At 45.4% G+C, this 25,146-nt stretch overlaps 1 protein-coding gene across 13 annotated transcripts in view; it reads right to left on the bottom strand.

The window, feature by feature from the left end:
* Positions 1-25,146, bottom strand: part of NfI (Nuclear factor I) — a 103,357-nt gene that overhangs the window by 12,854 nt on the left and 65,357 nt on the right. For 11 of the 13 annotated variants that reach the window (XM_076367201.1, XM_076367188.1, XM_076367191.1 and 8 more), the window contains 3 exons: positions 25,000-25,098; positions 16,525-16,665; positions 11,280-11,423 (listed from right to left, as the gene is read on the bottom strand). In XM_076367201.1, the coding sequence (XP_076223316.1) occupies positions 11,280-11,423; positions 16,525-16,665; positions 25,000-25,098 (384 nt within the window). The remainder of the gene's footprint in view (positions 1-11,279; positions 11,424-16,524; positions 16,666-24,999; positions 25,099-25,146) is intronic. The other 2 variants (XM_076367199.1, XM_076367198.1) reach the window with 1 other exon arrangement.

Here is a 25,146-nt window from a genome sequence, read left to right as displayed (position 1 = left end):
TTATGTACGCAACATACATATAAATATATATATTGTATGCACGTACAATGAATCAGGTGGAGTCAACACGGTGCAACAACTACCATAACAAGAGGCGTCGAGACTAGAGAGCTCGTGAGAAACGAAAATACGGAAAACAAAACTGGAATGGGAACGGAAGGAGAACAACGGGAGCAAAAACGGTTGTGCCAGCACGTTTACATCACATTCGTTCGGACGAAAGAAAAATAAAAAGAGCACCGATCAACGCTGGAACTATCGGACAATCAAACATCGATTGTCTGGTACTTCCCTATAAAAAGACGACAACAATGCGTCCATTGAAACTTTGATTGATTTCCACAGTACAAAAGATCCTTAGAAATTACAATTACAATCTCACACGTGTTCTTTCACAATACAACCGTCCTTCCCCGAATTAATAAGCAAATTAATTTCATCTGAACTATAATCTTCACAACTGTAATTCATGATCAATTATTTTCAAAGGAAATTAATTTATTTAAGAATTCACGGAAAAACTCGTACCGTTTAATCGTAAGAGAACAGATCCAAGATGCGTTTCAATGTACCGAGCAGTTCCAGCGTCGACGCCGAGAGTTTCCGATGACCGACCGTGAGTCGTCGATCATAGAAACGCTCTCCACGGGGAAAAATCTTTTCGGATCCGCGGCGGAGTTACGAGGTCCGGGAAAAGTGGGAATAGGGGGCCGCAGAAATCGACGGGGGAACGTATAAATCAGTCGTCCGCGATTGTTTTGAAAAGCTTCTCGCAGGGCGGACTGGAAATTAAGCACTGCACTTAGCGCGATTGGGAATAGATCTATTGAATCAGCGGTGGGAGAGGCTACGGGGAAAGGGGTTCGGTGCGGGGAGGGGGAGGGGGAGGGGGGACAAAAGGGAGGAGGACGTAACAGATAAGGTTCGAGAAAGAACCGAACGTCGCCGGAGATCGATAGCGGAGGCATTCGAGAAGATTGCTCGACGGTGCACGCCGCGAGAACCGAGTACCCGAGGAGGCCTTTGAGTACACTCCGGAGTACGGAGTCGAGTACATTGATTCGTTGAGCAGCCCCGGTGAACTTGGCTGGCCCGAATCAGCTTTGAATACTGTGGCGTTCCGAGACGATGGAGCTTAGTATTGACGATTACTCTATTGGGCAGTTCAAATGATTCGAGAGATTATCGGTTTCAGAGAATCAAGTGGGATCCAAGTAGCTTTCGAGCACCGCGGGGGTTGCTGAGCGGTTTGCGAGTATTGCGGATATCTTCGAGTGTTTTGAGAATGCATTTACGGCAGTGACAAGAAAATCTGTTTTTCAATGAAATTCTGGTGCCGCGGGTATCTGGAAGTGAGAAACCGTGGCTTGATGGTCCTTTGTTTTTGGAAAGTTTCTAGTTGCTATGTTACTGTAAGACGATGAATAATGTTAGAATAATAAGGTGCAAGTTATTCGATTATAATTGAAAGGAAAACGAAGAAACGGAGATTCTTCTCATCGTCTTATTAAGTAACATATAAACTTGGCATTTATTATTTGAGAAAACAAAGGGCCATTGTCGAGAAAGCCACGAGGGTTTTTCGTTTCTAGATACGTAACATGCATGGGGTCTCATTTGAAAGTAGATTTTTATGTCTCGCCTCGTAAGATTTTGGAAATATTAAGTGTTTAGAGTACTTCGAGAGTAATTTGGAGAACGTGGGACACCTTGAGAATACTTTCGAGTACCTGATAGTAATTCGAGAGTACTTTGAATTGATTTGGGTATTTTAAATGTATCAGGACAAATGATTCGACTTGTCTCGATTACGTACAGTAGATCTGACTTTCAGCCTCTTCAAAGCTTGAATACTTTGATATTCGAGTACTCGGACAATCCTGCCGAACGCCAACCGCATCTCTCCCGATTCACCCCGGCAACAAAAGGACGGCCCTTTTCCTTTCCCTGTGATTTTTCGCTCGGTCTTCGAAATATCTTCCACTTCGCGGCTCAGGTCGCTCCCATTCGGCTGTCTGAAACTATTCCCCCGCGAAGAGGTACTGCAAAACGAGGACAACGTGTTTCTAACACTTTTCTAGTCGAATCTATCTGAACCCAGATCTGTTTCCTAGAATGTATTTGAAAAAACAGACCTCGATGAGCGTTGATAATATTTTTCAAAGAAATAAGGAAATAAAGTAATTGTATTTTGAAACATTCGAATCTTTAGTGTTATTCGTTGCAATTAATATATTGTCTGAGTCCAAAATCGAATCTCCAATACTATCTATTGCAATTAATACACTCTTCAAGTCGAAAATCAAATCTTTAATACTATCTGCTGCAATTAATTTCTTTAAATCTAAAATCAAATCTCCAAAACTATTGCTACTAGTATATCCTACAATCAAAACAGAACTTTCAATACTATCACAATTACCACATCCTTGAGTCCAAAGAGATCGAAAGAAAAACATACATCCTCTTCCTTTAACATGGAAGAAAAAAACGGTACAATAGTGAAAGAACAATGGAACGAAATTCGTTCCGCGCTGCGTCGAAGATATTCTCGAAACTGAACGGGTACGTCGGTGTGTACGTGTGGTTGGTGATCTTTCAACGCATAAAGAAGACATTGCACGCCGTGTCCGTGTGCGGAGACACCAATACACAGCCCGGAGAAATATAAAGTGCTGGCGTGCGGGGGGTGAGTCGGGCGGAGGGGGAGCGGGGGCAGAAAGGGGGGTGATTGTGCAATTCCGAGCCGCATTGACGATTCGCGTCCCCGTTGCCGGGGATTTCGCAAGACTATCCTTTTCAGAAATTACCCTATTACCCTAAATTTCTCAGCTTCCACGAGCCTGACCCTGAACACGTTCGCAGATTCTCGAATATCTGCGATCCCGAGATTGCTCGGCGATCAAAACGCTCTTCCGGCGAAATCGGGTAATTACGAGCTTCTAAATAGAATCGGAACTGGAACTTTAGGAATTAGCTGGGAATACCCGGAACGTGCGCGTTTACAATTTCGAGTAGACTCTATCGCGAATCGATCGACAACGATAATCGAGTGTATTGAAATTCTCCAATTAGACTCGTATTAGCCCTTTGCACTCAGAGACTCTCAGTCACCGATTGATTTGATACAGCGGAACTATGAAGTTGAACATTCTATTTTAAATTAAACTTTCGCTATAGGAAGTGTTTAAATAAAATAGCTTTGTCGCTTAGTTTATCTGTGAATTATCGTTGAATTAGTTTCAAACAATATCGTCTATGTCTCGTCCGAAAGTGTTAAATATTTCCAATGAAAGACTTTCGAGTGCAGAGGGTTAGTGTTTATGTTAACACGTTCACGGCGTGTACCACCGGTGGCTCACAGTAAGATATCAGACAGTGTACCATTGATGGCTTATTATGTGTGTAGCATCAAATATGTGGCTCAAATGGTTCGGTAATTAGAAAACATTGCCATATAGTTGAGAATTAACCCTTTGAACTCTAGGCTCCAATATTGCACCAGTTATGATATTAAATACTTTAATGAATCTTAAAGAAACTACCCTAAAATTATTCGATTTTCCACAAATTTTGTACTAAGGAAAATAAAAGATCGAAGGAATGTTATAGCATTTCTAATTTTAGGAATACAAAAATTAGTTGCAGTTGCTGGTAGATTACAAAACAACCTGGAGTGCTAAGGGTCAATTTACTTATTAATCATTTCAATATTTTTAAATTTTGAGAATTTAGCCGCCAAATGGGAAAGAGTGGAAATTACACCGGTGTGAACGTGTTAAGTAACTGTCGGTTACAGAACATCTTCCATGAATTATCAAATTTCCGTGCTCGTACCGGGATAATTGGTTCGCGAAGTCGGTTCATCGATTTCAGATGAAAGTTCAGAGTGTTCTCATACTTTTCCGATTCTCGTCGAACGACGAGGCAATTTCTCGCGACGGGAAGCTGTTTACTTCGGGCCCTGAGCGCGAGACGCTTCGTCCAGGTGGAAATTCAGATCATCTCCGCGACAAACGTCGCAACTTTCTGGATTTCCTCCGTCGGCAATCTCCCGTGAACGATCTCCGCCGCCCCATCGAGGCGCGATTCCACGGAACTCTCGCAATCTTCGCGCGAATCTCGCGAAATCGATCGCGGCTGGTCTCGAAGACGCGGCACGTCAATCCGAAACTCTCGAGGTAGCACAATACGCGCTGAGTGGAGAGAAATGTAAGAACTGGGAGGGGATATGAAGAAGAGAAACGTATTCTACGGGGGTCAGATCGTGTTCCATGTTACACTGGGAACTCTTGCGTCTGTGCACGGAGTGCTCCGGAAATCGTGGCGCGATCGAAACTAAGGGAAACGCGTAGAACGTTCCACTGATGAGATGGAATTTTGGGGAAATCTGATTTTGAACATTCGTCCAGTGTACAATTGAATGAATCTATTATCATGCTCGACGATAATTTGAGATACAGTGCAATTATAGAGAAATAGTGTCTTCGAGAAATCAACTGATTTGTTAATAAATAAGAAACATCCAATGTACGCGAAGAAAGTGAATGTTCTTTCGTGATTGATCGAGTTTTTTTCAGATAGTTACACTAGTGTCTGAATTCTACCGAGCTCAAACATCCGCAGTCTGATCAATAGACTTCGAATTCGCGTTTTAAGGTACAGATCGACTAAGGGAGATATCGAATAGGAAGTTATTCGACAAATCTCGCTCAAAAACCAATGGGGTTGAGTGCAGAGAGCAACAATTAAGAAAATTAATTTGTATATCTTTTGAAATTATCGTATAGTATATTCGGAAACTGTAAAAGTGATTTCTGACCTAGAAACAACGAAGAACCGAGTAATTCCTCGAATAATTAAAAAGAATATTATTTACTCCATTGCAATTTAGAAAAATCAGTAATTATCAAAATGTCAATTTAACCGCATTGGCGTCTGAGCGACTGAAATATTACTGCCGTTCGTAGACCAACATTAAACCCGAATTCGATTTGATTGATATCGTTAATTCACTGTACAAGTGGAAACAGTGACTAATAAACGGACACAATGGTACGTACACTCGACGAATTCTCAACACGAATCTTCGGCGAGCAGAAGCGAAAATAAAAATTCAACAGCCGTCTTATGAGTTACAGCTGATTTTATATCTTCCAGTGCTCGCCATCGAGCGAAATCACGACCGTGGTTCGATCGCGCCATCGTTTATAGGAGTCGCGTTTCGCGTGTGTGCACGTACGATTTTATGTGTTACACGTGTTACGAGAGAAAGAAACGGAGCGGGGAGTGGAAACGTACGTACAACAGGGACGTACAGTGGTAGCGAGAGAGGGGGACGAGAAAGAGAGAGAGAGGGAGAGAGAAGAGAGACAGAGAGAGAGAGAGAGAAGGAGAGAGAAGAGAGTAAGAGGTAGAAAGAGAAATATATAGGTAAAGAGAAGAAAGTACGAGATAGACAGAGAGATACATGGATAAAGAGGAGAGAGTAAGAGAGAGGGTGAAAGAACGAGACAGAGGGAGAGAGAAGAGAGTAAGAGGTAGACAGAGAGATACATAGATAAAGAGAAGAAAGTAAGAGAGAGAGAGAGATATTTTTATAGATAAAGAGAAAAGAGTAAGAAATAGAGAGAGATATTTTCATAGATAAAGAGAAGAGAGTAAAAGATAGAGAGAGAGAGAGAGAGAGATATATAGATAAAGAGAAGAGAGTAAGAGATAGAGAGAGACAGTTTCACAGATAAAGAGAAGAGAGTAAGAGATAGAGAGAGACAGTTTCACAGATAAAGAGAAGAGAGTAAGAGATAGAGAGAGGCAGTTTCACAGATAAAGAAATAGAGAGATATAGTATCATAGATAAAGGGAAGAGAATAAGAGATCGAGAAAAAGAGATATATAGATAAAGAGAAGAGAGTAAGAGATAGAAAGAGATAGCTTCATAGATAAAGAGAAGAGAGTAAGAGATAGAGAGAGATAGCTTCATAGATAAAGAGAAGACAGTAAGAGATAGAGAGTAAGAGATGGACAGTAAGAGATAGAGAGCAAGAGATGGAGAGATTGTGGAAAGGGGGAAACAAAAGAAATGACAAACGTGACAGCAATAGAGAAAAATATATAGATTCGAGCTGATACGACATCGTGATGCATTGTGTGTACGTACACGCGGGACACGGACACGTGGCCCCGGCTGCACCGAGGCACGAGGGCTTTTACCGTACGACGGATCGAGGATCCATCGATATCCATTATCGATCGTGATCCCGCGCGTTCACCTGCGTGCGTGTGCTTTGTATGAAAATGATCATCGATCCCCGGCGTTTTCATCTTGTCCGTTATCGACAGACCTTTAAACTACTCAAAAAGTCTTTTATCTAGAGCAGAAGGAATGTTCACTAATATACCGAAGCAAATTTTTATTTCGTTCCGATTTTTATATAAGATTTTTAAATTAATATATGAAACTCTGTTGCCTAAGAAACATGAACGATCAAACACAAATTTTTAATGGAATAAGAATGTTTCATTTGGTTGAATGAAAAAGAACTTTCGAACATTCCTTTGAATAAGTTACTTTACGATATACAATAAAATAAAGATAAACAAATGATCACTTTCTCCGAACCAAAAAATGTCACCATTAACAAAGTGCTCAGTTAAAGTTCCAAATTTCTACTACGAAACCAACATTTTCCCACAATTATCTCATTTTCTCGACTTACTCGATAATTACATTCATTCACGCTCATCCCCAGTATTCAAAGATTCAAATTTCCCGCGAGAAGGTGAACGCAAGCAGGTGTGCCGCGCGACCCCGAGAAAAAAGTCCCTAGGCGGCGCGATCGTGCCCGCCGCGTGTACACGCACTCACGTACTGTACACGTCCACGTACGTATATGTATACGTATATAATAAATATAGAGACAAATATAGATATGTATATATATATATATATATATATATATATATATATATAGATATATATAGAACAGTCAATAACCAGTCACAAAGTACCTTTTAGTCGAGTTAGCGAGCTTCTCTCTACGCTCGGGCTCAGACTGAAACAGAGATCATCATCGCGTCATTTTTTCCACGCGGACAGTCGGGGCGGGGGGGGAGGTTGGGAGGCGATGCTCGCAGCGTTGCCTCGCCATCGATCATCGATCCCGCTCGATCGCACGAGAATTCTCCAAATTCTCCGCTCCCGATCCCCGTTCCTCCTAACTTCCGGCTCCGAAGATCCACGCTCCGAGAGTCGAACGCATTCCGTTTCCTTTTTTTCTCCCGTTTCTTTCGTCCATTCTTCTGTCCGATTTACGGTGGAAAGTTTTCGAATTTGTATCGGGAGAACAGCGCACGGTGACGTCCCCCTAGCGAACCGGAAGCAATTCCGCCCGTCAAGGACCGACGTCAGCTTCTTGGACGTCCTTCGGTTTTCGTTTTGCTCGACGAAAAATCAGCGGCGAGCCCCACTAACCTACTTTCAGCGGCGCGATCGCTAATTTCGAAGTGCATTTGCCGCGCACTGGATACTTCGCTCGACGATTATTCTGTGTCAACCATACGCGCCTCCTCGGAACGCGAAGAACCGGGGAATCTCGGGCAGTCCTTGATCCTTGCCGCGGACGGCGCGCTGATTTATCGAGAACTTTGGATCGTACTTTAATGCATCTTTGACACGGTTCTCGTCGTATCGAGCTCAAACGTTCGGAACTCTAAATAGATCATGGTTGCGTTGCGAATAAGGCGACAGGTAATTAACCGACAACCGCGTGGGAAAGTCATTTTGGAAATCGAGTCGATTTTCAGTGGAATCATTCGTTCACCTCTTTCAATCTTTCAATTCTTATTAATTCTTTTCAACATTATTATAGAAACGATCGATTGGAATCCCTAGAGTCTGAGTTGAAATCTGTAGATCTGTAGAGTTGAAATCCCCAACTTGGGAAATTCTATTTTATTGAAAATTCTCGAAGGGAATGAAGGAAGCTATCGATTTCAAGAGAGATTTTGTGCTATGCAAAGCGGTGAAATATCGCAGACAGGAAGTACGGGAGTAAAGAGATCCCGAAAGCGACGTTTTACTCAAGAAACCGAAGCGGTAAATCCCGCTTCGGAAAATTTCCCCTCTCCTGAAGGAAACCCGGTTGCAGGAAACTTCTCAGATCTAAATCCATCGGCGCCGGGCGTTAAATATTCATTAGCGTCGACCGGAACTTTATCAATACTTTCTGCAACATTTCACGGCGGACGACTGCCCGATTGAAAATACTCGCGCCAGTGATTTCGGGGAAAGTGGGTTAGTGAGGCGAGACCGAGCGCGAAGACGCCGCTCTAGACTCTAAACGATCGATCAAGCGCGCTCGGCTCGATTCGCGGGCAACCCCGAGCGCAACCCGGAACGGGGACCCGCTCGATCGCTTCCCGGGGATCGGGATCCACTTTCACGGGTCGATTTTTACTTACATGATGCCTGGCTGAGCTCAGTTTGGGTCTATCGCACACTGGACATTCGTTGCGACGAATCACCGATGCGTTTCGAACTTCGTGCACTCCGCGACTCACGGGGCGCGCGCTCCGATGGCGGAGTCATTGAGTCAATTCGGGCCGGGGGTGAAAGTGTTATGGCGCGGAAAGGTATGGCTTCCGGGACGGTGACTGCGAGTTGCTACTTCGGAGTTTACTTTGGATTTGAGTCGCTGGACGTTTGCATATTGCTGACAATAGAAAATAGGGGTGTGTGACAGTGGGATATTTGGATATTGGTAGATCAACTTGGTAGTCAGGTGCGTGAATGTTTATTTAGAAAATTTAGGTAATGAAGTTTGAATTGTTTCCTGGGCACAATTTTCTATTCAGTTAAGTACACTTTAACCCTTAGCACTCCAGATGGTTTTGTGATTTATTAGCAACTGCGACTTTTTATGGTAGCTCTAGTGAAAATGAAAAATGCAACATTCCTTCGATCTTTTAATTTTCTTGTCAGTAGAAAATTTGGATGTGTGGGAAATATAATTTTAGGGTAGTTTCTTTGGTTCGTTGAAATATTTGATATAACTGCAATATGGGAGCCTACGGAGTTCAAAGGGTTAAAAACTTACTAGAATCATTTTGAACAGCAATTGATCTGCGATCGAAGAGATTGGAAGAATCTGTGATTAATACTTGCAAATACCTTCCACCCCCGATGAAAGCATCAACAAGAACGAACTCTCAACGGAACCATCCTTAAAGACCCGATAAGAAAACTCCACCGGAATTCTCGCGAGGAGCGCGCGACGAAGGCGGGAAATTCAAGCGCACGTGTCCGATCGCGTGCACGAAGTTCGATCATCGACGGGCGAGAACGCGAGCCAGCGAGAGAAACGTCGCAGGGAACCCTTCCCGATCGACCGTTCTTTCCTCGTTTCCCTCGAGACGCGTCACTTCCGGGCGGGGATCGCGCGCGCGCGGTTCCTCGGGCGAACGCGCCGAGTATCGTCGCGTTGTTAGATGTTTGTTAGTGAACTCTCGTCAGGCAAACAAAGCGGGCAAAGGTGAAGCGCGCGTGAAAAAACGACGACGGGGGTTGAAGGGCGAGAGATCGTGGACGGGGTGGGATCCGAGTCGAAGGTCGTTCAAGGTCACTGCAGGTCCGGCTTCCCTTGCACCGGAGGAAACGAAAGAATCGGGATGGGAGGGGGGGTTTTGAAACGAGACGAGCAACGCCTCGTTCGACGGTCTCTTTGCTCATTTTTTTTTGTTCTTCTTCCTCCTCGTTTTTTCCCCGTTTTTCTTTCTCTTTTCTTTTTCTCAGCGGTTCCTTCGCTTTTCCCGAACCTTCTCCTTTTCTCCTGCGCGTCCCGTCAGCGCTGAACGAGCGCTCACCCGCGCAGCCCTTACTCCCCAACAATCAAACGCAAACGTTACGCGAGAGAACACGCTCCCGGGTAGTTTCGATTCGCTTTCGTTCGCTTTACAAGGGTGCGCCGAGCCTCTCCGGGCGGCTGCGGCCTGCCGGGCCTGTGTCGTAACACGGGGCGGTCGCTTCGGGGCTGCGGAAGACTGAAAGGGGATTCGCGCGCACGTACTTCCTGTTTGACTTCGTCTTACACGTTCGAGTGGATTCACTTCGGCTGGAATACGGTTACTCGCTCCCCCGCGGGGAGCGTCTCGTGTTTCCGTGTACGGGGTGCTCGAATTCAATTTTATAAGAGCCTGGCGCTCGGAACTTGAATTTCTTGCGGAATTTCAGATCGCTCTTAGAATGCTATTTTTTTGGCAAATGGAACTTTATTTTAGCGAAGGGAGCACTAAGACTTTTTAGTCACCCAGTGTGTAGGAATTCTTTGTTTTTCCAAAGGAGTACTCGAAATTCGAATGTTTCGTAGAATTTTGTGAAATTTTAATTAGTATTGAAGTGTGATACTTTTGGAAAGTATGAATTTGTAGCTTTTATCCGGTTTATGAGATTTTCGAGCCACCCGGTATGCAAGGGTTTCGCTAACGATGTCAGGCTTAATTGTCTCGCAGATTATTTGATATATTTTTTCATGCGCCCCGGGAACAGGGTCAAACAAGCCGGGCGATTAAACGAACCCCCGTTTCCATCGATTTTCCACCCCGTGCAACCCCTAAAGAGGCTGCCACGTGTTAAGACACCCGGTTAACGCTCGCTGCCAAGTTTCGGCTGACGGTCGGACCTCGCGGCTCTTCGGTATATTTAAAAAAAACCTAATTGTTCCGTGAACACATGAAATTCTAATTCTCGCGCGCGCCCCGTTAATTAAACATTCCGGCCGCGGCCCCGGCGTGTTTATTCTAATACATACATATCGCCTAATTCCGCGCGTTCCCCTACATTTCTTTTCTCTTTCAATTGGAATAGATCCAAAGACCCGGCGTTATTCCTTATAATCCTGCTCGAAGTGTTGCTCTAATTTCGCTGTAATTAGAATTGTTAAAACGAGCACTCCGAAATGGAAAAACGGGGGAACTTCGCAATTTAATATTCCTCCGCGAAGCAAAATTAAACGTTCCGCGCCTCTATCGTGTTCGCCGTACGTTTCCTCGCGATATTTTCAACGAACGATCTTTTGAAACAGCTTCGAATATTCTCCGGTTACGTTCGCGATGATTTCTCGCTTGAAAATTCGTAAGAAGAGCCACGAGATCCCGTATCAATGGAGGGGCCGCCGTATCGCGGCCCCCGAAAAACAGCTTTCGACAGCCTGAAACGTAATCGCGGGCTTATGTATTATATGAGATATATCAATATGGCCACGATGCTGTCGATCACATACCCGTTTGCGAATGAGGTGAGTCCATTCCGCGATGGCCGTCCTCGGGCCTGAGGACCGGCGAGAAGGTCGGCGCGCTCGATACGGATACCGTCGGGGGCTTTTCAGTCTTGTCGTTCCTTATCAATTGGTGCACTGGTGGTGGGCCTGCGGAACAATGGGAAATAAAACAAACACATTACTCAACACTCGCTTCATTTTACTTCAAGTGATCCAATATTCTCCGACGATACTAGAATACTCCATTCAACTTTCTCCATTTCAAACTCTATATTACAAAACATCCTGCACATCGATTGCACAAAGACTTATTTTATCCAAACTGCAATCCAAACAGTACAAAATGCACCCATTCCCATCCAATACTCAAAAGCGTACCACACTCGATTGAGCAATAGGGTTGAAGTAAAACTCAATACATCTACAATCTCTCCAATAATTTCTTACTAAACAATCAAACTCGAATACCATCTGAAGCTCTTTCCATCCGTCTCCAACCACAAGCCATCCTCCACCTAAACTACCCATCGTATTCGCGCGTGAAACGGTCGTTCGAAGAGAACAGGGCGAAACGATCAGAAGCGTTAGATTTCACCCGGTAGACCGAAGATCAATCGAGTGGACAAGTGTGCCGGCGTCCTTGGCACAGAACGACTCCCCAAGGCTACAGGCGTTAATCCCGGAAGAACAAGGGGGGCCGGGCTCGCGAGACGCTCGCGTCTTGACCAAACGGATTTACACGACTCGCGTAAAACGGCGGCCGTTTCGCGGTCATAAAATTAGTTTCGCTCTCCCGGCCGATATCCACGTCGGCCCCGTTAATTTAACGACAATACAGTCAATCAAGCGACCTCTTTCCCACCCCCGATCGTCGTCCCGTCTCCCCCGTCCCGCCGCCGCCTCCCTTACGCCTACGCCGCCATAAAGGCAACGTATGTATGATAAAAAGGGAGCACGGAGAATGCGGTTGGCCGTGGTCCAGGTATGCTTATTGCCGGAATTTTTCTCCGTGTATATTTTGCTTGAGAAAGTGGTCATTTTATTCTGTCCGTAAATTCCGTCTATCCGGCGGCGTTCGCCCTTCCACCCCGGCACCCACCCCCGAAATAGCATAAAGTCAAAACTTTTCGGCCCTGGGTCTGATCGAGCTATCCCACTTCAACCGTCCCCCCGCGCGCCGTCCGCGCTATTTATCCTCTCGCGCCGCTTCCTTCCCCCGGCCGACGCGCGGTTCGCGTATCTTGCCGTGAAATTTCGCCGGAATTACCCGTCCGATTATTCCATTATTCTGGATTCGGTGGCCCGGGGGAATGTTACTTGTTGTTTTTAGTATTTCCTTCGCTCGGGCTTTCGGTTTTCTTTATGCGGGTCTGGGTGTTACTCGGGTCTCTTGTAATATTTGTACTTGTATTGAGATTTTCCCTTGGAATGATGCGTACTCTTGCGCTGGTCTTATTGTGTTTCGTTTGGCTGAACAACGTTGCGGATCTCTGAACGTATCTTGAATGTTTTATTGATTTTATTTGAGAGATGTTTGATAGAATGCAGAATTAACGATTGATTTCCGTAATTTACGAGACGAAATATTTCCAGAAAGAACAGTAGAATTTCTATTTCTTTTTCTTTATGCGGATCTGGGTGTTACTCGAGTCTCTTGTAATGTTTGTACTTGTATTGAGATTTTCCCTCGGAATGATGCATACTCTTTCGCTGGTCTTATTGTGTTTCGTTTGGCTGAACAACGTTGCGGATCTCGGAATGTATCTCGAATGTTTTATTGATTTGGTTTGAGAGATGTTAGATAGAACGTAGAACGTAATTTACGACAGGAAATATGTCCAGAGAGAACAGTAGAACGTCTATCGTGGATCAACCGTATTACATTTCGATATTCCAATTTAATACTCCGCAAAGAGGCAAAGAAGCCAGCGAATAAAACGAGCGAAACCATTCTCCTTTCACAAAAGAAATCTCTCCGTTAGGAAAAACAGGGTAATTTTTTTCATCGCCCCGAAATTAGCGCGAGAAAACACTTTCAGCGGCGCTGCCGTGTCCCGAGCCGCGCCGCGTTTTTCGCCCTCGCTCGCCGCGCGTCCCTTTCTTCTTCGCTCTTTTATTTTCCTTTTTTCTCTCTCTCTCTCTCTCTTTTTTTTTTTTTGGAAAAAGCCTCTGCCATCCGGAAGTTATTCCTCTTTTTCATCTCCATCCAGTGACTTCCGTTCCGGGCGGGGGTTATCGTTTGATCGATGAAAGAGTTAAGAGGGGTGGGGGCGGCCGAGAGAGGGCCGGCGAGGGCGTGATAAAGGGAGGCCGACGGAGAATAGAAAGAAAATAGAGAACGGAAAGGGAGAAATATAGGGAAAATGATCTATAGAACGCTGAGCAAAGTAGATCCCGATAACAAAGGACGGCCCGATAAGCCGCCGGATGAGATTGAACCCGGGGACAAAAAACGTCCGACCTATGACCGCCGCGAATTTGTTACTTAAACCGGGCCGACGCGATCCGGGTTCGATCCCTGCTACGTGTAAGTATCGACTGGTTCAATTATTCAATATTAAGTCGCCCCTTTGGTGGTTAATTTAACTGTTATTAGACCTACGTACTAGGTTTTAGGCAGTTGAGATATGAGTGCAATAAATGCATAAAGCAACGGAATGAAGTTATGAAGTTATAGGAATTTGGATCTTTAGAAGATTTAAGCTTTTAAGTTTGGATGTTTAGAAAATCTAAATTTGCAGGTTTGAACTTTTAGAAGAGATAAGCTTTCGAATTTGAACCTTTAGAAGACTAGAGCATTTAAATTTGGACATTTAGAACATCTAAACTTGGAAGTTTGAACTTTTAAAAGAGACAAGCTTTCGAATTTGAACCTTTAGAAGACTAGAGCATTTAAATTCGGACATTTAAAATATCTAAGCTTGTAAGTTTGAACTTTTAGAAGAGATAAGCTTACGAATTTGGATCTTCAGAAGATTCAAGCTTTCAAGTTTGGACGTTTAGAATATCTAAACTTGTAAGTTTGAACTTTTAGAAGAGATAAGCTTTCGAATTTGAACCTTTAGAAGACTCAAGCATTTAAATTTGGACATCTAGAACATCTAAACTTGTAAGTTTGAACTTTTAGAAGAGATAAGCTATCAAATTTGAACTCTTAGAAGATCCATGCTTTTAAATTTGGAATCCCAGATCTAACCTTCTGAATTCGAATCTTTTGAAAATCTACACTTTCAAATCTAACCCTTTAGATCTAAACCTAAAGAAAACTGAATCCCTGTCTTTACAAATTATAGTAGATTCTTTAATTTCATTGCCTCCATTACACAGACCTCGCACAAAAATCCATCTATTACAATTCCACAAAATTCAATCGCTCGAGAATTACCTCACAAATTACCATGAACCACAAACTCATGTATCAGAAGGAAAACCTGGATCACTTAGAGCCTTCTTCCATGCATGCACGTCGATTTCCTATTCCGGTGTGTACGAGCTTAACAGTATTGTGTAATCCCGGCCACTATGGCGGCTGAATGGACGCACGCTGCCGCAGAGCGCGATTCCGCATAGCGATAAGTGTCCTCGGATGGTTTAATTTTAGTGACCGCGACGGGGAAAAAGGATAAAAATACTGTAAAATCATGGTTTCGCAAACGGCGACCGGTAAACAAGGTCTCCGCGGCGCGGGGTGGAGCGAGACGGGGGCGGCGAGCGAGCGCGTCGGCCGTCCCGATGCATCGCTTTCCGCGTGACGTGTGTGTTCGATACGGGCCGACGCGAATCAAAACGCAACGATTCGGAACGTTTCGAGTTACGAGCCGGCGGATTTAGAATCCTTCCGATCGCAAAACGCCGAGACGCTCCTCGGCGCGTTCGCATTAACGATTTGTTGATTCCCCGCCGCTTCGAACACACAACGCGCCGATTTTCCGCGATCCGCCGCGCACTGTATCTCTCCGGCGCTTTGAATGACGTCGTGTTGATGCTCCTTTGAGCTTGATATCGCAATGTGTTGACTCTCGCCGCTTAGAATTTGACGCGGCGGATTTCACCGCTTTGAATCGCAACGCGTCGAATTTCAATGCTTAGAATCTCGACGCGTTGAATCTTGGCGCTTGGATCTTCAACGCGTCGGGGCTCCACCTCTAGAATCTCAACGCGCGAAACTTCAACGCTTGGAACCTCGACATGTCAAATCTCCCACGCTTAGAATTTCAACGCGTTAAATTCCGATGCCAAATCTCAACGTGTCGATTCTCGCTTGGAATCTGAACGCGTCGAGTCTCTGCGCTTTGAATTTCAACGTGTGGATTCTCTACCTTTAGAATCTCAAAGTGTCAAATTTCAAAGCTTGGAACCTTAACCCATCGAATCCCATCGCAACAAATTACATTACTTACAATGTCAACATCTTAAACTCGAATGCATCAAATCTGAACGCGTCGAGTCTCTGCGCTTTGAATTTCAACGCGTCGAATCTCTACCTTTGGAAACTCAACGTGTCAAATTTCAAAGCTTGGAACCTTAACCCATCGAATCTCATTGCTTACAATGTCAACATCTTAAACTCGAATGCATCGAATCTCAACGTGTCGATTCTCAGCGTTCAGTATCTCAACGCGCCGAATCTCTGCGCTTTGAATTTCAACGCGTCGAATCTCTACCTTTAGAATCTCAACGTGTCAAATTTCAGCGCTTGGAACCTTAACCCATCGAATCTCATTGCTTACAATGTCAACATCTTAAACTCGGATGCATCGAATCTCAACGCGCCGAATCTCTGAGCTTGGAATTTCAACATGTCGAATCTCTGCGCCTTGAATTTCAACGCGTCGAATCTCTACCTTTAGAATCTCAACCTGTCAAATTTCAGCGCTTCGAACGTTAACCCATCGAATCTCATTGCTTACGCTTTGAATTTCAACGTGTCGAATCTGAACGCTTCAAATCTCGAGCTTCGAATCTCGCTAAAAATCCCAACCGATCAAATCAAACAGCTTCCAAAAGCTGTCAAAACATTTCAATCCCAAGCACCGAAATTCCAATTGCCTAGACGACACATAAACTCGATTAACCGTCGAGTGAACCGATCGTCGCGGTTGCATCGCATGCAGATCGGCCGCGCCGCGTCTGGTCCGGTCGCGGCGCATCTCGGATGCAGCTGCGGAGCGACTCGCCGCCGCGGAACCGGGTGACAGAGCGTGCGTCCACTAAAAATAAGGGCGAACGTAGAGGTTTTGAAACTCACTGAAGCTAGCCGCTGGCTGAGCATGATCCGCGGCCGTGGCTGCGGACGGAGGGGTGTAGCTGCTGCAGTAGTACGGCGGGTGCTCTATTTTGATCGCGTTTATTTGAGGCTGCATGTCGCTGAGGTCATGCAGTATGGACGCTGAAACCAGACACACATTAGCGGTTACGGATCCTCGCGCGTTCGTACGTCATCCGTTCCTCCTCGTCGTCCTCTTCGTCGTCGTCGTCGTAGTCGTCGTCGTCGTCGTCGTTGCAACAGTAGCGGTCGTCGTCTTTCAGTCTATGTACTCTTGCAGCCTCGATTTCGCGTGGAAGTTCCACTTCCGCGCGTTTCACGAGGATACACTGTTCTCCGTTTACCCTTCTTATCGAAATTCGGATTCTGCCGATTCTCGATTGAAGGGAAAGGGAGAATCGTGAGTGATCATTCAATGCATCGATGCCAGTGGCTTTGGAATAAGAACAATAGTTTGATATTCTATTGCCATATTGTTCGGAACTGAATCATAGAAGACTAATAGAATTCTAACTGGAAATTATGGTAATCAAGATTATTAATTTTTAATATCTCAAGAGTATCTGAGATTAACCATTCTTAAACCATTGCACCGATGCATCGAACACTGAAACGTCAGTCTTAGAATACCTTAACTAAATCCAGCATGCAATATCTATCAATCCAGCATTAATCTCTTCAAAGACAATCTCCGAACATCCCCAAAACATTCCTCAAACTCCTTCATCCCCCATTCCAACTGAACTTAAACATCCAAACCCAAAAATCCCCATCCTTGAAGAGATCAACACGAACACGCCGTTTCCCAGCGAGGAATATTCCCAAATCCACCCGAACGGTCCAAGAGGCCGACGTTAACAACCCTAAGAACCCCGGAATCCGGACGGCACCCCAAGAAATCGAAAGTGTCCTCCAGCCTCGTAACGGTCACGGGAACGCCGGCCCGTAGCCGGTAACACCTCGGACGTGGTTGAGGGATCGGTTAATTAATCGCCGGCCGGCCATTAGAATACGCTCCAGTTACACGTTCCGCTGAATCAGCGGTCCCGTAAAATAATAGGATTCCAGTTTGTCGCAGTTGGCGACGCGTAAATATAGGGATCCACCGTGCACGACGGTCAACGACCAATTAGGTTGAGCTAGTGCCGTAGAATTTGCATCCTGTGTAAGCAACTCGCTCGTAAACCTACGCCCCCGGCCGCGCCGCCGCCCCCTGCCAGAGACACTGCGGATCGGCGGGACCCTCCTCGCGACGCGACGCCCGCTGTCCACCCCCGGCCCACCCCCAGGGAGCCGAGCCGCGCCGCGCCGGCACAGGGAATATCTTGCCGACTTCTTTGGTTGTAATTCACGCCGGGGGCAACGACGATTGTATTTCTCGCGGGCCGGTCTAGTAATTTTACGTACGGAACGGTGGCGCACCCGGTATGAGGAGGAAACTATTCCGTGCCCGTGACGGGTAATTTAAATTCTCGCGCGGGGCGGGAGAGCGGGATGATCGCGCTCCAGAGACAAAGGGTTCGCGAGAGCAACGGAAGTGTAGAAATGTAATGGGACGGCGAGCGTTTTTTGGGATTTTCCGAATTTTTGGGGGTTCTGCCGGAGGGGTGAGTAAGGAATGTAAGCGGTGGGAATTGAGTTCTGATGTAGTTTTCGGGTCGGTGAGACGGGAGGATGAAGTAGGGGTTCATCGAGGGAAATTTTCTGGTGTCTTTTGGATGAATTATTAACCCCTTGTTTTTTTTTAATTCTAATAGTTCCAACCAGAGTTCGTCCTCAAGGACATTACCAAGGAATTGGTGAATAGGCGAGGATTCAGAAAAATAATTAGCTAAATAATTCTGATAGTTCCAACCGGAGTTCGTCTTTAACCCCTTGCCGTACAATGACGAGTGAGACTCGTGATGAAGATTTCTAAACTAATTTAACAAGGATCAATGTTGTTCATTATCCACGGATCAAAGCAAACTATTTTTTGCTGTTATCAATGTATTATCTTCAGATGAAATTTCCAGCTGAAGTAGAATGGAAAATTTTGTATTTCTTACAAATCGTCGATAGTAAAGTATTACACGAGCTTAGTAACGAAAGTAAATAGTACGCCGAGGGGTTAAAAATGTTTTCTTCTAGAGTTAAAGAGCAAACTGTGAAGAATATTATTTTCCTATCATGAGAATAATATTCCTAATAGAACTTCCATTACGAAAACTCAAGGTCCTAAATCTCAACTAAATCCCTGAGTACCAATTAATCGAAGCAGAAGGAAGCACAGAAGCTCAAAACGTTTCCATCAGCTAACCATAGGAACAATACTCGAACTGATTTCCGAATCGACGAGTCGCGAGGACGGAAGGAAACGAGGTTCCCGTTCGAAATCTGCGAAGACTCCGGAGTCCCTCGGAGAAAGACGCGAACGAATTCCTAACCCCGATACATCTGAAAAGGAGGAATTATCGTCTGAAAGGGCTGTCCGTTCCAGGATAATCGATAAGGAAAAAAGGAAGCAGAAAAAGACAAACAAGACTAGAGGACCAGCATTGTCGAAGGATTGAATTGGGGAGAGGCGGTTTTGTCCTCGATACGAGGCCCGCCGCCCCTAATGGAGGCCCCAATTACAGAATTAGTTCGAGAGCGGAGGCCTCGGAGCACGGATATTTATTCGGCTCGACGAATTTCTAACCGGTCCGGATGCTGACGCGGATCCATCGTTGGTACAGGTGCGCCCTCGGCCATTCCGCGCTCCTTTTTCCACGTTTTTCAACCCTCCGCCCGCGCCCCGCTCCGTCCTCCGCTTTTTCCCTTCCGCTTCACCGAGCCCGGCCCCATCCCCAGAAAATGGCTTTGATACGATTCCCGAATCGCAATTCCTTTCGACGAGGGTGATGTTTTGAAATGGTCGATCAATTTGTACTTTTTGTTCTATCTCTCTTTCTGCCGCGCTCCTTTTTTCCGTTTTTGCGCGCATCGACTAGACTTCGCGTTTCGCGCGGCCGTGCGTATTAGTGCGATGCAGCGGGAAGATGGGAAATAGATTTGATCGCGTTTTTTGTTCCCGGAAGATAGAAATAGAGTCGGTGGAAAATTGGAGATACCGTTTTTAGAACCTTCGCGGCGGTGTTTGACACGTTGAATGCCGTGGGGGTCACCGGTGACCGCCGACCAAATTAAATAACTATAGTTCACTCAATTAAATGACGATTATTTGAAGATATTTCTACATTATGGACAATGCTACTCGATGCGGTGATTTTCAGCTGGATGAATATGTAATAATAATAACGCAATTCAATTAAATGATTTAACCCCTTAACTTGTACGCTCGAGTTAATTCGAGCACGCTAAACAGGCCAAACTGTGAAAATAATAATGTGAAAGCAAAGAAAAAAATTTATCATTTACATGGGATTGTAAGCTATAACACTTATTTACTCAAGAATAAAATATAGCCTTTTTCCATGGAACAAAAGCGCAGTATATCAAAATTGATTTTTTTCAAAAAAACTGTGCGTTAAGGGCTTAATATCATATTTTTTTTTCATTTTGTGTATTCTACTGTATAAAATCGTGCGGCATTCAACGTGTTCATAGACTTCGAAGAATTCTAATATAAAAAAGTTTTTCATTAGAAATATTTTAACATTTTCTGACGAGCTGAAAACAATATCTTATGAAACTCGAAATCATACGTACATTGAGGAACAAAGCTATTTTATTTAAATATTTCTCAAATAGATGCGTGACACAAGCTGTAATATTAAATATCAAATCTTATAATCGTACTGTATGAAATCAGGTGGTGATTGAGTCACTTCTCGAGTGCAAAGGATTAAACACCGAAGTTCCCTTCAATCTTTCGATAAAACAAGAACCTTTCATCACCGGGAACTGAACAGCAACAATTTCATGTTCATAATCGAACGATAACAAGTCTGGCACTCGATTCGAAGTCCGCGAGGAACGCAGTTGACGAGAAAATTCGACGGTCAACGGGTTAAACGCGTCGCAAATTTCATTCGTAATGTCCCCGAGCCAGTTCCAATTTCCCCAGTATTTACCCGTCCCCAACCCCCGTCGAATTCCATAACGGAAAACCCGCGAGCCCCCTCGGGCTGGTTGCACCGGCGTGTTTCTATTATGGCCCGTCTTGCACGTCACGCCACCGACAGGATATTCTTCTCTATTTCACATCATCCAGTCCCCGCGGAAATTGCACCCCTTTTTATCCGGCCTACGTGGCTCCGAACATCGGCCGAGGGAGGAAAAAAAAACCCGCCGGAAAATACCGCCACCCTGCGGGCCTCAGCCTCCCCGTTTCCCCCCGGCTCGCCGCGTGCGCGCGCGCGGGCACGTGTGTATGAGTGTGTGTGTGTTCCGTACGTGTGGTCGCATTGTTGACAAAAAAAAAGGGGGGAGGAAGAAAGCAGGGGGAACGAGTGGGAAGGGAAAAAAAAATTCGTCGAAAATCGCGCACGGCGCCGGGACCGTGATTCAGGGATTTTTTTGTCACCGTTGAGGGACACTCGACCGGCAACGAGGAACTTTGGAAAAATCTCCGGGAAAATTGGGGGTGGGCTCCGGACCGGGAGGGATGAACACTGGTGGCGGATGGTTAACCCTCTATGAGGCGCTTCCATAGCTCGAGGAGAGCCGTGATGGAAAAGAGTCGTACCGATCGTGAGACTGGGACGCGCAGCGAAATTGTTTGAAAATGGGATTGGGGATGCGGCTCCTGGTGACTCCTAGGGAATTTCACTGGTGAATTGTTCGGAATGAAAGGGACGTTAGGAACTGAATGTACCGGTGCTATTGAATTGGAAACGGTGGGTAGAGGGGTTTAGTTGCAAAATCATTGTTGCTTGGAGAGGAATTGGAGGAGAAACGAAGGAATTTAGTTGCAACAACTTTGTTGCATGGAGAGGAATTGGTAGAGAAATGAAGGGTTTAGTTGCGCAAAAACTTTGTTGCTTGGAGACGAATTGGAGGAGAAACGAAAAGGTTTGGTTGCAAAAATTTTTGTTGTTTGAGATGAATTGGAACTTCGATCGGTGGTAATATAAAAATTGAAGTATAGTTAATATTGCATCGAAAGAATGAGAAGGAGATCCATAGTTTCAATGGTGAAATCTCTGTTTCGTGTAGACCGACTTAAAGTTAGATTTAAGGTAACTGAAAAGTAGATACATGGATACTATTGTATTGAAACTTCAACAGTAAACTTTCTATTGTCTAACAATCAGTTCAAACATAAACGAAACTTAACTCGAAATGTGGACACTACTGCGTCGAACTGAATACAAACGAGAACAGAAGTTTCGACAGAACTTCCATCCCCCAAAACTTCATTTGAAGTTCGGCGAAACCTAATCGAATAGTGCATGGTTACAGCATTATAATGAAGCTGGAGGAACGACCAATTCCTTTCCCGCGCACTTAACCGCCAACTCCAACGGAAGTTACGGGCACGCCTAAACAAATAATGTCCCAGCGGTAGACGCGCTCCAGGGTAATTCACTTAACCGAGGATCATCTTGTGCCCATAAAACAGACGACACTCGGGCCCAAGAGTTTATGGGGGACCTAGCCTCATTCCGACGAGTGGTACACGACCATCAAGCTCGCGGTCGTTATCCGCTTGACCACTTTGCACGGAATATCGCGGTCTGTCTGCGCGGGGTCGCCGAGTCAACTGTTAACGACCATCCCCGAACGATCTACCCTCGATCCGGAAACAATCTGTCCCTTCCCGCGAAATTGTAACAGACTCTCATAGAGCTACCCACATCTAACGCCAAGCCGAGCAACATTCTGTACGCACAAACGAGAATAAAATAAAACAATGGAAACACGTCCACTTAGAACTGACAACCCCACCATGGAAGACAGAAAATTCCTCGCAAAAATGTCACAAAGAAAGAATTAACGATCGAAACACTCTCCTAAGTCTAGCAACCCCTATCACGAGAGAAAATAAAGATTCCAAATTTTTCAGCTGGAGCCATCAACCCTCGCGAGCGAAACAAACTCCCGAGGCGTCAGTAATGAAACAAAAAGACGAAGGGACGAGACGTTCACCTAGATCCAGCAACCGCGGTCGCGAAGAACAAACGGAAATCCGGCGTGCCACCGAAAAAACAAAAGAAAATTAAGAAACGAAGAATCATCGGGATGGAAGGATCGACAGAAGCCACGGGGAGGATGCAGCCGTGTTAGAGGATGAGGCGAGCGAGCGAGCGAGCGAGAGACGGTAGAGGAGGGTGTGCGCGGACGCGAGGCGGAGGATGAGGAGGGCGGGAAGAGACTCGAGGGAAAGAGAGGCTGCGAGGCTCTCTCAGCAGTCTCTGAGGCCGTGAGCATTGTTCCCCGTCTATTAATACACCGGGTTGCATACTAATCTCCTGCCACGGTGACGCGGAGGGGATTACAGGGGGAACGGGTAGGATGGCAAAAGGAGGAGGAGCAGATTGGGGGGCGGGGACGGCGGAGAGTGCAGATGCATACGACGAGGCTCGCGCCGCTCCTCGATACGCGCTCCCCTGCCCTATTATTCCATTTAGTGGCGGTGCACACGCGTGCCACGATGCTCGTTTCGACGGGGATCGGCTTAAAACCTGATCTCTAGCATGGATACCAGCCCGATCCTCCGCCGCCGACCCTCCGCCCCGACCCGCCGGTGCTTATTGGGAAACGATATTTCTTCCTAGTGGAATTACGCGAAATAGTAAATGCATCGGCGCAGCCGGAACGACGCTGACACATCGGAGGCAAGGGATCTTGGTGCCTGATCGAGGAGCGAATGGTGCCCGAATGGTACTTGGGAGATCTCGGCTGGAAGAAGTGTTTTTCGCGTGGAATCGCTCGAGGTACCTGATGCGGGGAGATTCGGAATTCATTTGGGGGTTGGATAGAGATAGTCTCGGATGTGGGTGTTTGAGATGGTAGGATTCGCGAAGGTACCTGATATATGATGAGAAGTACCTGAAATGTCGAGGCTGATAGTCATGGAATAGTAGAATCTGTGAATTACATGGGCTATTAATCGAGAAGATTCATTTGGGGGTTAGATAGAGATAGTCTCGGATGTGGGGAAGGAATTTCAGGTGGTAGGATTCGCTGAGGTACCTGAAATGTCGAGGCTGATAGTCACGGAATAGTATAATCCGTTGAATTACATGGGCTATTAATCGAGAAGATTCATTTGGGGATTGGATAGAGATAGTCTCGGATGTGGGGAAAATATTTGACATGGTAGGATTCGCGGAGGTACCTGATACATGAGAAGTGAGGGCTACCTGACATGTCGAGGCTGATAGAGTCATGGAATAGTAGAATCTGTGAATTACATGGGCTATTAATCGAGAAGTTTGAAGTACCCGAAGTACCTGAGTTGTTAGAGTTGATTCGGGATAGCCGTAAGTACCCGAGATATTGATATTTGTCCCTGAAAGTATTCAAACGGGGAAGTTGCTGGAAGAGTTACCCGAAGTACCTGAAGTACCTGACTCGCTTTGAGAGCGGATTCAGAGTTGCCGAAGCGTTGGCACTTGTTTGGAAATGTGTTCGAAGTGAAAACTTCTGTCTCGATTACTCGAAGTACCAGAATCGAAATTACCCTAAGTACCTGAATTGACAAAGTCAGCAGAGTTGCTAGAATTGGTATTATAACAGCGAGAAGACCTAATACTGTGTGGAATTCACATCGAGTAGGTACAGAGCAACACCTGGAGAAACGAGTCTCAGACGAATCGCGAATTCCGCGAGACGCGACTGGCGAAAAAAAGGAAAAGAAGGTGGCGAAGATCCGCAGAAAACGGAAGCGTGCCAGTCATTCATCGGGTCCTTGATATGAAAAGAGGAGGTGAAGTGGTCTCGGGCACGTCGAAAGGATAACTGTCAAGTGGCAGCCGCGAATCGCATTCCGGCTCTAAAAATACGCTGTTCGTTCACCGTCGACGGTATAGCCCCCCGACGATAAAACCGGCCTATCAAAAAAGGGAACACGCTCCCCTCGCCCGATAATCAAGAAAAATTCATTCCCCGCGATTCAACTCGAGTTTATATCCGGCGATCATTCGATCGTCCGAGGGAAGGAAAAGGATGCTTTCAAAAGGTTCTCCAGATATCGATTTATTGATTACCTTTCGAAAGCATCCGTGAAACCGCAATTCCAATCGAACGAATCTTTGTTCTTTCTTCGTTTCTTCGCTTCTTTCTCTTTTCGTCTCTACGATCACTTTTGTCTTTTTCTTTTTTCTCGTTTTCTTTTTCTCTTTCCAATTTGCTCTTTTCTTTTCCATCTTTTCTTTTTCTTTCTTTTTTGTTTTGTTTTTTTCTTTTCCAACGAAACAGAGAGAGAGAGGCTGGAGACTTTCGATATCCTAGACGTCTTTCATGCAAGAACGCGAATCTTCAAGCCGCTTCGAAATTAGTGGGAAATGTGAGAGAGAGATTTCGTCGTACCTTTTGAAAGCATCCAGAGCTCCTTGGAGCTGAAGACACCTGTCGCAAGGATCGTGTCATTGCAGACAACACCGTTATATAGTTCGTGGTAGCCCGCACCTGGGAACAGAACCCAGTCCGCCATCTTTAATCGTCCGTGAGATTAGT

Source organism: Nomia melanderi, chromosome 4 (assembly GCF_051020985.1).
Source record: "Nomia melanderi isolate GNS246 chromosome 4, iyNomMela1, whole genome shotgun sequence".
Classification (NCBI taxonomy): domain Eukaryota; kingdom Metazoa; phylum Arthropoda; class Insecta; order Hymenoptera; family Halictidae; genus Nomia; species Nomia melanderi.
Note: the sequence above shows the minus strand (reverse complement) of the source record. Positions and strands in the feature narration are given on the sequence as shown.